This window comes from Monodelphis domestica, chromosome 8 (assembly GCF_027887165.1).
Source record: "Monodelphis domestica isolate mMonDom1 chromosome 8, mMonDom1.pri, whole genome shotgun sequence".
Lineage (NCBI taxonomy): Eukaryota > Metazoa > Chordata > Mammalia > Didelphimorphia > Didelphidae > Monodelphis > Monodelphis domestica.
The window spans coordinates 22,490,337-22,505,355 of NC_077234.1; the positions used below are offsets into that span (position 1 = coordinate 22,490,337).

The following is a 15,019-nucleotide window of genomic DNA, read 5'->3' on the forward strand; positions in this document are numbered from 1 at the left end:
ATCTCTAGGCTTGGCTCTCAATCCACTAAGCCACCTACCAACTCCCATGAGAATGCTTTAAAAAGTTTTGGACCCTTAGACAATGTCCTGGTTGACCTGCTCTACTGTCACTTTAAATTAGAAACATTTCTGTGACAAAGAGTTATTTCACACACTATATTTCTATTAATAATTTTATTTTAAATTTGAAGATGGTGCTGATGAGTGCATTCAATAGGATAGGACCATAATGATCCGTTGACACCAAGAGGAAAACATCAGCAGCATGACTCAACCTTAGGTCCCCGATTTCAGAGCTTTTCTTGGGTATTGAATTGTAGTAGGAATTGAAGGGAGTTTGGGGAAAATGTGTCACTCTCATGTGTGGCTCTACTAGTGCAGAGCAAAGGTTTCAAATCCTCAGGGACCAAGAGCAGCCCCAAACTCCAAGAGTGGAGGCCAAAACAGATTTAACTGTAATTGGAAAATATTTAATAAAATAAATAAAAATGCAATTGAACATAGATAATGTTAATATGTGGTTTTCTAAGTCAGTTTGTGGTCAGCTAGTGTCTTTAGTATGAGCTGTTTCAATCTGAGTTTGACACTCATGCAGTCCTTACCTTTTAAGTTAAGAAGGTGCTAACCTACATGGGTAGAGGGGTTTTCCTTACCTGAAAATCCCCAATGCCAACGAAATCAGTTTCCATTCCTATTCCTATTCCTAAGAGAGGCTCAAGTCAAGCATTTTGAGAGTTCTTCCTCCCAAATCCCAGGCAGGTCTGTAGTGAGCACAAAAAAATGAAGCCAAAAGTAATCCTTCCCTGCTCACTGTTCCCTTGCGCCATTGTTAGAGAGCTTGTTGTCTTTTGAGGGAGCAGCATGATACACAGATCAGAACCCAACACTCACCCAACAAAACCATTTTATGTGGTTATGTCTTGTGTTTCTGATTGGGTTGTAAGCCTTTTGGGAGCAGGGGCTATGGATTTTACTTGTTTGATGTCCAGGAAAACCCCGGGAACTAGGCGCGTTCCAGAAATCCTTGTGAAAAGAAAGACTATGTCATCAATGGTCCCAATTGGGAAGTGTGGCTTCTTCTAACCTCTCTGGTCTGCATTCAGCTCCTCCATCCCAACCCTGGAGTCCTTCAGGCTTGTTCTGATTTTGCCTTTTTTCTTCCTGTTATCTCACTCCCTGCCAGAAAGCCTTCTTTCACCCAGAAGTGACCTAGGACTATAGAGTTTCAATTCAGAGCTAGAAGAGACTTTAGAGAGGTCAAGAGAACCCTGTGGACTTGAAGTCAGGCAAGGAATGAATGCCAGTCCCACTAGCTGTGAACTGCTGGGTGAACCTTGAATCTTCTTAGAGGCCAGTCATTGATTCAGATAAGTGGTGTGTATTGGTTCTAAGGCAGAAGGTTCTAAGGTTCTAAGTCAGGGCTAGGCAATGGGAGTTAAGTGACTTGCCCAGGGTCACACAGCTAAGAAGTATCTGAGGCCATATTTGAACCCAGGACTTCCAGTCTCTGGGACTGGCTCTCAATCCACTAAGCCACCCAGCTGCCCCCTGTAATATCATTTTAGACAGTTGTTTGAGTGCACCCAGAAGTTGCTTTTTGCCTAAGGTCACAAAACTGGCATATGTCAAAGACAGGACCCAAACTCTTGTTTTAATGATTTATTGCACCTTTCATAAAGAAGAGTTTCTATTTTCCTTTATGTTTGTATTTTAATGTTTTTTCCCCCATTTTAGTGAGTCTAAAAGATTACTCTCACATCAGGATACATTATAACAAGAAGATTTAAAGACTCTGGTGCCATATTTTTCCCCTAGAAATAATTGAGTTTACCAGTATAAGCTATTCTGTTCAATACTTTTCATCTTCTTATAATATGAATGTATTTGATTCCAATAAATCTGAGGCAGATAAGTCAGGAAGTTATAAGTATTTTGTTTCCCACAGGGTATGTGAGTTATTAAGTTGTGTTTCATTTTTTATAGATCGTGTTTGCTGTTTGGCAAGACGTTTTGACCCAGTCGAAACAATATCTTGGAAGAGGTAATAGTGGGAAAAAATGAAAACAAATTGGCTCCTAGGATAAGAATATTCACCCACTCAAGAGCTCCACTGATCAATCTAGCGGTGGAAAGTATGCTATGTAATCCCATTTTTTTTCCCTTTCAGCTTTAACCATGTGGATGTTTTCTTGGCCTTGGGTTAACCTGGTGCTTTTAGTGGTGGCTGTAATAGGCTTACTGGCCAAGACCACACCATCGACCAAGTTTACCAAGAAGCCTCCTGGAAAAGATGTCCCAAAGGGTTCGAAGCCATCCACCATCCCTCCCTTCAAAGAAGAAACACCTTTTACGGAGGCAGCTGAGATGGAGAAAATGACCACCGAGTCTCCTACGATGACCTCCGCCCATGGGCCAGAGGCCACTCTCTTCCCCTTTGACAACTTCACTCTGGATACGGCAGATTTCTTTTTTAATTGCTGTGACTGCTGCATGCCTGCTCCTGGACCCAAAGGAGAACCTGGGGAGCCCGGATGGCCAGGTATTGGCAAAAATTGTCCATCCAGGCCATTAATAAGGACGTGTGTGTGTGTGTGTGTGTGTGTGTGTGTGTGTGTGTGTGTGCCCAAGGGAAATAGGATAAAATTGTAAAAAAGATATTATGGGACGTAGTATGCAATGTGTCATCAAAAATAGAGGCAACCCTATTTAAAAAAAAAAAGGTTCCTATTTTAACAATTTAAAAAAAATTTTTAAACCCTTACCTTCCGTCTTGGAGTCAATACTGTGTATTGACGCCAAGGCAGAAGAGTGGTCAGGGCTAGGCAAGGGGGGTCAAGTGACTTGCCCAGGGTCACACAGCTTGGAAGTGTCTGAGGTCATATTTGAACTTAGGACCTCCCATCTCTAGGGCTAGCTCTCAATCCACTGAGCCACCCAGCTGCCCCCAACAATTTTTTATAGAGAGGTGCTAAATTCAATTGTTTCTGTACTGCTAAAGGACTGCCGGCGCCCTCAAAATCCAGCACTCTGATACAGAGCTCTAGTTATCTGGTCCTAGTTCCGTGTTTGCTAGAACTTGGTCACTGGGTAGAACTTGGTTAAAGTGTGGGTTGGGTAAGAACCCCAAAGCTTTTGTCGTTACCTTATAAATTGTTATGGGCTTATGAGTCTAGAGTATAAGGGCAGCCACCGAGTAGGTATTAAAGGAAAATTCTTATGGATTAGGACGCCTTTGAACAATAACTGACCATGTAACCCTCATTAGTGCTTGACCTTTCTGGCCAACTGAGTTTGCCTGCTCTTCAGTGTATTTATTCCCCCGCCCTGGCATTGGTTCAGCAAAAAGAGGCAGTGGCCGTGTCTCTCCCCTGGTAGCTTTGGGGAGCGGTATTTGTATTTAGGTAGGATTAGGCATGGAAAGCTGATGTTATGAAAATAAAGCCGATTTACTTCTGTCTCCTTATTGAAATCCGGAGGCTGGCCCTCTAGCTTTTCCCAGCAAGTTTCTACATTGAATTCCAGGTAATACATTGGAAAGTTCAAATGGCTCTAATACTATGGCTGATGGCTGCGTTTCCACTCCAGCTTTGACGAGATTATGGCACTGAGGGTCAACATCAGAATTTCAATTTGAAATACCGAGTCTCTGAGAACTGGATTAATTATTTTCTTTGAAGGATGGGACGCTCCACCTGATTTATGCAGCTTAGGATCATCCTCAGAAGTTAGTTCCAGGAGGTCTTATCATCACTCTCTTCCCAGCACCGGATTCATCCAGAAACATTCTCATTTGTTATTTTATCCTCTGGGTCTCCTTCACATTTTATGATAAAGCATTTATCCTCTTGTAACAAACATTCACCATCTAGTAGAATCCTATAGGTTATATGCCCTCTCTTTGTTAGTATTTTTCAATCATCTTTTAAAGAAGCTACAAAGCCAAATGAAAGGGTTTCCAAAGGGTTATTATGCTTGGGATGATCTAATGGTGTCATCTGGACATGATGGCAAAGCTAGAAAGAAAGACATGGGTTCAAATCCTGCCCTTGACAAATATTGACACTTTGACCCTGAGCAAGTCCCTTCCTAAGACTACAGTGTGCAGGACAGTTAACTGATCTGCAATGATATCATGAGTTTCTTTACCAAGAGTTCACTATATAGAGAGGATTATCACAACTGGGGAAGGTGGAAGCATTTCTATAGTGCTTACTATGCACCAGGCACTGTGTTGTGTGCTTGCTATTCACAACAAAGTTGGGAGGTATGTGCCATTATTACATGAATTTTATAGTTGAGGAAAATGAGGCAAATAGAGGTTAAGTGACTTGCCCAGGGACATACAACTAGAAAGCCTTTGAACTCAGGTCTTCATGATTCAGACCTAGCCCACAATCCTCTGTGCTACCTGCTACCCACTAGCTGGCCAATATAGGTCCTGATTAGTGTGACTAATGAATTCCTTTAGAGTGATTGTGTTTTTTGAATCCACATGGAATATTTCCATTGAGATGGAAAAGTGAACATCATTGACATAATTATCATTTTAAAAATAACTGGTAAACAATTGCAAAAACCCAGAGAGTTTGTCACCTGGCTGACTCATTTAGGAGGGAATTTACCTTATAGGGTATTTTCTCAGATGGAGAGTTGCAATAGGAACTTCCCCATCATGAAAATGTTAGATATAATTTTGAATAATGCCCATTTGAATACATGTGATAACTTCAATGGAGTCATTAACCACACTAATTGTGATCTAGTCTCTCCTTTGGTATTGGTTGAATACTTTACTCCAGTATTTGTACAAAATGATAATCCTTCTCTTGAGTTTTGTCTATCTTTAATGAATGAATTTGACCACATAGACTACTTCCCATCATTTTAAAGGTCTTTAATGAATGAATTTGACCACATAGACTACTTCCCATCATTTTAAAGGTCTTTAATGAATGAATTTGACCACATAGACTACTTCCCATCATTTTAAAGGTCTTTAATGAATGAATTTGACCACATAGACTACTTCCCATCATTTTAAAGGTCTTTAATGAATGAATTTGACCACATAGACTACTTTCCATCATTTTAAAGGTCTTTAATGAATGAATTTGACCACATAGACTACTTCCCATCATTTTAAAGGTCTTTAATGAATGAATTTGACCACATAGACTACTTCCCATCATTTTAAAGAACTTGTTTCCCTAGTGATGTATCTGTAGATCTTGGTGGATAGTTTCAATTGCCCATTTTAGTTAGTGTTGCCATAAAGAAGCTTGATTTATAGCATGTGGGTCTACAGCTTTAGCCCAGGCCTGTTGGTTGGAATCAAAATCTCAGCAATACATCATGAGCCATCACTTAATAGGTGATAGAGTAGAGTTAGGGGATGGTGGAGCTGGGACTGTGCTTCAGGACTCTGTTTAGAAGGGCAGAGATTAGATCATTCTGAAACCACTTTCAGTCAAACATCAATGAAGAAATGGTTGGGCATGTGACCTAGAGAGCAAGAATAATTGGGTAACAATTAGGACAATCCAGAGGAACTTATGAGAAAGAACGCTATCCACATCCAGAGAAAGAACTGTGGGAGCAGAAATGCATTAGAAAAATATATGATCAATCACATAGTGTGACAGGGATATGATTGGGATTTCGATGTTAAAAGATCACTCCACTGCAGATATGAATAATATGGAAATAGGTTTTGAACCATGTTACCCATGGTAACCCAGTGGAACTGCTTTTAGGAATCCGGAGGGGGGAGGATAGATTGGGGGGGGGGCATGAATCATGTAACCATGGAAAATATTCTAAATTAAAACAAGGAAAAAAAAGAATAATTGGGTAAAATAGGAAGTTACCAGATGGTGTGCTGGGATAAACTTTACCCCACTTCATCCAGTGTGACTTCCTATCTTTGTAGTGGTCCTAAAGTCATATCCTGGAGCTTCTGTATCTTTCCCATAATGTAACGTACATCCTTCCCCAGTCATCTGAGATCATGTTTGCTCTCAGTGTGATTAAGAGAATTTGTCTTAGCTATAAAAAATCCCATTGCGTTTCTGGAGCTAAGAAGACCCCGATTTGACATTGATTTCTTCCTGTATCAAGGTGAAGGTCCAGGTTTACTCAGATTATTCTGAACTTTTCAGTTTCACCCTTGCTTGATGTTTCCCATTGCCCAGACCACTTTGAGAGCCAAGCCAAATGGACTCACCTAATTGTCTTTGCTGAGGTATAATGGAACTTCTTAGCTGATAAAGCATCTCTTCTCTCTGATCAATCTCATTAATCCTATTGGCAGGCATTATTAGGCTCCATTTACATTTTTGAGAAGCAAAAAACTATAAATCAGATGACAACCTTATCCAGTAGTACTCTAAATAGTTCAGATCAAAGTGCAGATTCTCAGTATTATTCAAATCTGAGAGCTAGGAGATCAATAGCTGTTGGCTTCAGTATATGAAAAAAATGTTTATCTCTGGCATATAGTTCATAAAAATACTTTAATAGTATTAACTGTAATTAAATTAATTCATTAAATGTAAATAGGGTCTAAATCATATTTCCAGGTCCCAAGGGAGAGACTGGTGATTTAGGGAAAACAGGTCTTCCTGGAATTGCTGGGCCACCAGGTACAAAAGGCCACAAAGGAGAAAAGGGTAAGTGTTAAATGTATAATATATTTTTGTACCAGTGGATTTCTGGGTAAATTTTTGAGTGTGTCACTTGGTATTTTGACATTACTCAAATAAATGAGCCCATATAAATAACACTGTCTGTTAAAAAAAAAAAGGATTGACTATTCATGATAAAAATGTTGACTCTGAGCAGTCAATTAAGACTTTAAAAAATGACTATTTTACCTGTTGCAAAAACCCAGATGGTTTGTCACCTGTCTGACCCATTTAGGAGGGAATTTACGTTTCTGGGTTTGTTCTCAGATGTAGAGTTCCAGTAGGAATCTCCCCGTCGTGAAAATAATTTTCTCATTAGTGAGAATAGAGCAGAAGATCCTGCAGGAATGTGCGTGAGGAGGAAATTTTGATCCAAAGAATTGGAAGTAGAAAGCCATAGTGACAGAACACTGGCCTGGGAGTCAGATAGGAAGAGTTCTGCTCATGAGTCTGACACTAGGTAGCTATGTGACCTTGGGCTTTCATTTCAGGTGAAATGACTTCACCTCTTGGTTTTAATTTCCTCATTTTATAAATGAAGGGTTTGAGCTAGATGACAGCTAAGGTACCTTTTAGCTCTAAGAATAACAATAGCTGACATTTATATAATGCTTTAGCATCTGCAAAACACTTTATATAAATTATTTCATTCAAACCTCATACAACTCTATTGTTCAGATCTCTAAATGGGGTGAGGTGATAAAGGATTTACACTAAGGGTAATGTATTTAGAGGACTCTGAAATCATTTGCTGTCCTTCAGTAGAATAAACTTCAGAGGCACTTAGCAAGAATTAATTAAAATGGGAAACTGAGGTCATGGAAATGACTGAAAAGGTTGAACAACAACACAACACTCTAGAGCAAACTTTCTCTACTAAGCAACCGTAAAGGATGTGGCTCTCAAATCAGAGGACCTGGGTTCAAATCATCCCTCTATTGCTTACTACCTAGTAAAACCTTGAGCCAAACACTTTGTCTGCTTGGGTCTCAGTTTCTTCACCTCTAGAATTAGTGTGTTTTGAGGCTTCTTAGCCCTTAATTTTTGGTCCTTCCCCATCTCTGCCCCTCATGGATAGGCAACCCACATTGCATCTAACATATGATTCTAATTGGACTACTCAACCAAGAGGGCTGGCAGTAGAGTTTTTGGCTCTAGGAAATGCTGGTTTGTGCTATTGTCACTTACGGATGTAGATAGAGAGCTACACATTCACTAGGACATTAAGATATTTCCTGGCAAACACTGTCACTCTGTCGACATGCCACGCATCCATCAAATTAAATGTTTTTCGCCTCAATGTCACACATCAGGAGATGTAATATCATCGATATATCACCCTCACTGTGTCTCAGGAGCAGCCTGACTCATTTGGGGTAGAGCATTCAGCAAAGTAATTACTGTAAAAAGAGATGGAGGTAACACAGAGCTATTTCACACTTGTCAATTGTGGGATTTTCAGCCTTGGAAACATTGAGTTCTTTGGGGGCTGAATTATGTTAGTGGAACTCCTTGTGAAATAAAGATGAGCGATGAAGTTGCTCAGTGATTCATGCAGTTTGGAAGTAGCAGGGGGAAAAAGAACAGGTGAAGTGGCTGTTACACGGATCTAAAGAACATGCTTTGATGGAGAATCAAAAGCACCGATCCTTTCAGCCAATGTCTATTTTTAAAGGGACGAGTATTCCAGGCCTTGCCTTGAAGTCTTAGTGTGGGTTGTTGGTTCTATCTCAAGGACAGAAATGAGTTAGATGACTGTGCTGTAGTTTCTTATCACTAAAACTACTTCTTGGGTTGACTTAGTTTAGTATAAATGACTAGATTGTGCCCCAAGGACTCAGACAATTGTAAGCAATGGGAGCAAAAGAATGCTGATAAAAGTTTAACAACCAGCTCTTGGGGAAAAAAATACCCTTGACAAAGTTTAAATTTTATGCCCATTATTAAAAATTTCCGCATCAGTTCCTTAAGTGTAGACAATTGGGAAAAAAGTCAAGTCCTAGTTTGTAGTTTGTTGATTTCAAGATGTAAATGTTCAAGGTGGACACTGGACAACTGGTTCTTGAGCCAGTTAGAGCTGGTTCCAGCACAGCCTCAGGTGAGAGGCCAAATAGACAATGGAGGTCATTGGACTTCCCTTTGACTGCAGAATGGATCCGATTCTTGGACAAGGGTGTGTAGGGTCTCTCTACAAATAACTTGAATGCACATGCAAATATAACTGCAAAGGAAAGGTCCAAAGAAGGGCTAGGTGACCTCATTCCATGGTCTGATGCATTATTGGAAGGATTTTCATAGACTGAGACTGGAAGGTGGAAGAAAAAAGTAGACAGTTGTGCACTATGGAGACTGTAAGTAAAGGCACAGAGATGACAATGACAGAGGACAGGATGAGAATGGTAAATGATGAGTCATCCAGTTTGAAAGGAACATCTAGGGTGTACACTAAAGGTGTATTATGAGCAGAGGCTGGAAAGGTTGGTCAGGAAATGGATTGTAGAGGTCTTGAATGTCAGTCTAAAGTATTTCTACTTGATCATGAATGCCTTTGGGGAGTCATGAAAGGTTTTCAATTAAAATGATAAAATATGAAGACTAGTGGTGTGAAAGATAGATTAGAGGAAAGCAAAACCAGAAGTAGGAAGAACAAATAATAATAATAATAATAACAATAGCTAACATTTATATAGTCCCTACTATGTACCAGATGCTTTACAAATATTATGTTATTTGATCCTCACAATAGTGCTTTTATTATGACCATTTTACAATTGAGGAAACTGAAATAAGCAGAAGTTAAATGACTTGCCCAAGATCTCACAGCTAATAAGTATCTAAATCTGGATTTCAAATTAGGTATTCCTTACTCCAGACCTAGTTAGTGCTCTATCCACCATACCACCTAATGGACTATTAAAATTGTCTAAGCAAGTATGAGGGCTTTTCCTGGGGCTGTGTTCATGGCTATGGAAAGGAGAATTATTTGAGATACTGTAGATACTTGTAATGGATGAAGAGTTAGTCTGAGAGTCAGGAAGACTAAGGGTCAAGAGCCTTGCCACTGATACATTCTACAGGTATGTCTATGGACAAGACATTTAATCTCTCAATGCATTAGGCAACTATGTTAACTAGGAATTCTCTACAGTACACCAAAGAATCACAGGACCAGGCTAAAGCAATACAAAGTAAGCAAACATGATCAGCAACAATAAAAAACAAAACCAAAAACCAAATAATAACTGAACCAAGGTAATATGAAATGTAGATATTCAGTCACTGAATTAGATTAATAATGGAAATGGAAAACAATTGGATTTAGAATGAAAGGAACCACACATATATAGTGGAGAAATAAAGCCTCGATGATGGTGATGTCATTAACAGAAAAAGAAGTATTAGAACAAGAAAGATAACGAGCTGAGCTTTGGATGTATTTGGTATGAAATGCCAGTAGAGTGCTTAGATGGAGCATCTATTGCCTAGGATAATGCAATGTTCAGGGTTGTTACTTATCCAAAAGGAATTTGGAATTATCCAGGTTGGACATTTGCAGAAAAGTTGAGGCAAGAGATAAGAATTTTTGGGTATCAATATCTAATTCTAACCCCCAAATAAAAAATGGTGGGGCTATTTTGAAGTGTACACATCATCCAGTTTTTTTAGAGAAATATTGAACAATGAAAATAAATGATTTTTTAGAAGTAGAATAATTTATATGGGGAAAATGATGATTTTTAAAAATGGAAATTACATAGAACTTTAACAATTCGAATGTAATGGATAGATATACAAGTTGGATTGATTTCTTAGTACTTGAGTGTAGAGAAAATAAATTTCAAAACAATTCTATTTTGATAAAACAAATCAAATAACATACTAATTTTAAAACAAATCAAGTCTAATTCCACTTTGCATTATTTCATTTAAATAAAAACTTACCTGTCCTCAACTGTAGTAAAAATCATCTTAAAAGCCCTGAAAGCATGTAAACTTCCAGATGATTTCCTTTTAAATGATTCTAACTTTAGATGGGGAGTGGAATATAGCTATTGAATTAATATTAATTGTTTTCTAAATATAACCTGTAGCAAAATGTTAATAGTAATACTATTTTAGGAGACAAAGGAGAATATGGTGATCAAGGAGTAAATGGAGTTCCAGGATATCCTGGGAAACCAGGAGAACAAGGTATGTCAGAACTTCACATTTAAAAAAATGATTTATTATTATTATTAATATTTAGAAATTTTAATATAATATTAGATTAATATTAATATTAAAAAAACAACATGTGTTAGAATATACCCTGTGAAGACTTATATTATTTGATTCCATGGCACAAACTATCATTTGATTCAATTGAACAATCACTAATTGATTCTTTTTATGTGTTAGAGACTGAATTAGGCAGTAAGGATATAAAGACAAAAAAAGAAAGAGACCCTGTTCTTAAGAAAATTTCAGAATGATTAAATTAAAAAATTTGCTTCCTCTCTAACACCTCACCTTATTCTAGAAATAAAGAAAAAAAAGTTTTTGAATATAGATGGACATCTTCATACTTCCATCAGTTAATTCATTAATACACCAAATTTCCCCACAGCTTCTCCGACCTTTGTCATTTTTGTTTTATGTCAACTTTCTGAGAGGTGGAGCCTCAGAGTGACCTTAATATGAATTTCTCTAATTATTAGTGATTTGGAGTATTTTTTCCAAACGACCAATTTCTTCCTAAGAAAATTGTTCATATTCTTTGATAATTTATTAATTTTTTAATGTTTAGTTGTTTTTCACTCATGTCCAACCCTTTGTAATCCCATTTGGGGTTTTCTTGGCAATTCTGATTTACATTCCCTAATGTCTTTCATTCTTATAAATCAGAATTAACTCCTTCTATATTTAAGAAATGATACTTTTATCATAGCACCAGTGTATTTATTTCGCTTTTCATATTAGCTACCTTGGTTTTGTCTGTATAAAGACTTTTTATATAAACACAATTGTTCATTTCATCTTCTGTGATCTTCTATATCCTTTATTTTGCCATGAGCTCATCCCTTATCCATAGATCTGAAAGGCCATTTTTTTCTCCTTGCTTTTATTTGTTCATAATGTTACTCTTTATAGCTAAGCCATATGACTGTTTAGAATTTATTATGGTATATGGTGGCATGCGTTATTAAACTTTACCTCATTTCTTTCAGATTGCTTTTCAGTTTTCCAGAAGCTTTTACTGAATAAAACCAACCAATAGTTTTCGTAATTTGCTTGATTAAAACTAGGTTACTGTATTTATTTATTTGCTTCTTTATATTATCTATTCTATGCCACTGATTGATCTATTTCTTTTATCCATCACCAAGTTATTTTCATTATTATTGTTTTATAATATAATTTGAGATTGTTAGGCCCTCTGCCTTCTCACTCCTACCTCCCATTGTTTTCCTTGAGATTCTTGACCTTCCATTCTTCCAGATGAATCTTGCTATTTTTCCTAGTTTTTTTTTAAAGTAATTCTTATATGTTTGATTCCAATGTCACAGAATAAAACGAAGAAATGTATCATATTGTCATTTTTATTAAATGGGTTAGACCTACCCATGAGCAATTAACATTTCTCAATTATTTGGTTCTATGTTTATTCAAAGAGTGTTTCGTAGTTGCATTTATATATATGTTATGAATGTAGAATATATAATTTGTAACTGAAGGCTAAATGGGAAAGTAGAATTATGCAAAACAATGGTAAGTTTTGGTCATGTGAATTCATTGGTACAGGGGATTCCTTGAATGCAGAACCAATCTACTGATGCAAGTCAGTTCCTTTTCTTCAGTTTATGCTTTTAGAGAGTTGCTCAGAGCACTGAGGAGTTAATTGCCATGGTTAGGGCTGCCTGGCTGGTAGGAGAGGTCTATTCTCTATCTCTTATAACACTGCCTCTGAACATTGAACTACATCTGTTAACGGGACTTAGACTTCCAAATGGAAATGAGTCAAAAACAGAAAATTAAGTTTAAACACAAACTGCTTCTACATCATTCACAGTGTCTGTCTCTGTTTCTATGTCTATATCTCTGTCTCATCTATGTCACTGCCAATATCAGAGTTCAAATCTGTATCTAAATCTGTCTTTTCCTCAGTCTTATCACAAATATTTCTAGCCTGAGGTTTAACAATTCCCGAGACAGGACCCAAGTTTCCTTAATACACTGAAATTTACTTTTCATGTATATATGTATAAATTTATATCTATATACACTTCCAGCCTTCCTCGTCTTCCAGCATTTTTTCTCCTCTTTCCTTTCAGGCAGACCTGGTCCTAAAGGTGATAAGGGAAACACTGGACAGACTGGAATGAAAGGACAAAAAGGATCCAAGGGGGACATGTGTGAGAATGGCACCAAGGGAGATAAAGGAGACAGTGGAGATATGGGGCTACCAGGCTTAAATGGAGAAACTGGAGTCAAGGGTGAAAAAGGGGAGATGGGTGAGAAGGGATTCTGTGGAGATTCTGGGGAAAGGGGAGGTAAAGGGCAAAAGGGGGAAGCAGGAATGAAGGGACAAAAAGGTAGCAAAGGAGATGTTGGGGGAGAAGGCATCCCAGGTTTAGATGGGCAACATGGCACCCCAGGGGAGCCAGGAATTAAAGGCGAAAAGGGGGATCTAGGATCTCCTGGTCTTATTGGACCTGCTGGACCAAAGGGAAATCTTGGGGGCAAAGGGACCAGAGGGACTATTGGGAAAAAAGGTTCTCGGGGTCTCAAGGGCTCAAAGGGGGAATGTGCTAGTGTCAAAAGATCAGCATTCAGTGCTGGCTTATCTAAGCCTTTCCCTGCTCCCAACATTCCTATCAAATTCGACAAGATTCTCTATAATGATCAGGGGGATTACAATCCAGGAACTGGAAAATTCAACTGTAGCGTCCCAGGAATTTATGTCTTTGCTTACCATGTCACTGTGAGAGGCAGACCTGCTCGGATCAGCCTTGTAGCACAAAACAAGAAGCAGGCCAAGTCTCGGGAAACACTTTATGGCCAAGAAATCGACCAAGCATCTTTCCTAACCATGCTCAAGCTAAAGGCAGGAGACCAAGTCTGGCTGGAAGTTGGGAAAGACTGGAATGGAGTGTATGTCAGTGGTGAGGATGACAGCATTTTTACGGGGTTCCTATTGTACCCAGAAGACATCACTGCTTCTTCACCATAGATGTGCTTTCAACAGTATCAATATAGAATGAATTTAGTGATAAAGCAGGGCCACATAGATTCACGTTATTTTTATAAGACTGTATTTATGAGATGTGCAAGAAATGGATTGATGCTGAATAAATCTCTCCCAGGTCTTTCTAAATGTGTGTAATTTCTTTCTATGCACCCAAGAGCAGTAAACACTCACATCTAGGGGGAGAAATATGCCAGAAAGAGCCTTCTGAGTCTCACTGCTGGAAAGACTTACCATATAATTAAACATAAAAAGTGAAATGTAATGTCACATTAGTTTAATTTGGAGTGCAATTAACCAGCTATGATTGCTAGGACTAGCTAAACCATCGCTGAAATTTTTTTTAATGGTGTTTAATGGTTGTGGAAATGCTCACTTGGGCAAACATGTATTACCTGGTTTCCTTTTGGGAAGAAATGAGAACTAGTATTTAGATAGTGTTCAATCACGGCCAAAATTTAGGTATTCATCAGCTTGTCACCTTTGGAAGAAATGAATTTCCATGAAAGAAGCAAGAGTAAAATATAGAGATTATTGCATCAGAAGACTTCTTTTTGTTTCCCCTTTTTTTCTTTTATAGTACAGAAATATATCTTTTGACTTTGTTATTACAGTCTTGAGAATAATTAATTACAATGATTCAAAGAGAATAATGCTGAGCCAGGTGGTGGTTTGGGGAGCTACTGAAAATGGGAATGTTTAATAACCTTGTGAATACTTTGCAATTAGACCAAGACTTTTCTTCTAAAAGGGTCTTGAAACTGGGGCAGCTAGGTGACTCAGTGGATTGAGAGCCAGGCCTAGAGACAGGAGGTCCTGGGTTCAAATCTGCCCTCAAGACACTTCCCAGCTTGTGTGACTCTGGGCAAGTCACTTGACCCCCATTGCCTAGCCCTTACCACTCTTCTGCCTTGGAACCAATACACAGTATTATTCTAAGATGAAAGGTAAGGGTTTTAATTAAAAAAAGGACATGTATTGATTCTAAACTAAGTTTAGGGAAATGATATGTAATTAAATTGATTTATAGGTAAATCAATCCCCTTCTTTAATCACAGATGAGGAAACTTAGACCCCAAGAATCAAGCTGTTATGGGCATGGAAGGATACC

General features: G+C 38.1%; 1 protein-coding gene across 2 annotated transcripts in view; it reads left to right on the forward strand.

Moving 5' to 3' along the window:
- OTOL1 (otolin 1) overlaps positions 1-14,037 on the forward strand; it is a 65,869-nt gene extending 51,832 nt beyond the window's left edge. The window contains exons 4-8 of one of the 2 annotated variants that reach the window (XM_056806861.1): positions 1,984-2,041; positions 2,168-2,539; positions 6,579-6,668; positions 10,803-10,874; positions 12,995-14,037. In XM_056806861.1, the coding sequence (XP_056662839.1) occupies positions 2,176-2,539; positions 6,579-6,668; positions 10,803-10,874; positions 12,995-13,893 (1,425 nt within the window). In that variant the 5' untranslated portion in view covers positions 1,984-2,041; positions 2,168-2,175 and the 3' untranslated portion in view covers positions 13,894-14,037. Of the gene's footprint in view, positions 1-1,941; positions 2,042-2,167; positions 2,540-6,578; positions 6,669-10,802; positions 10,875-12,994 lie in introns of those variants that run through there. The other variant, XM_056806863.1, reaches the window with a different exon arrangement.
- The last annotated feature ends 982 nt before the right edge of the window (positions 14,038-15,019 follow it).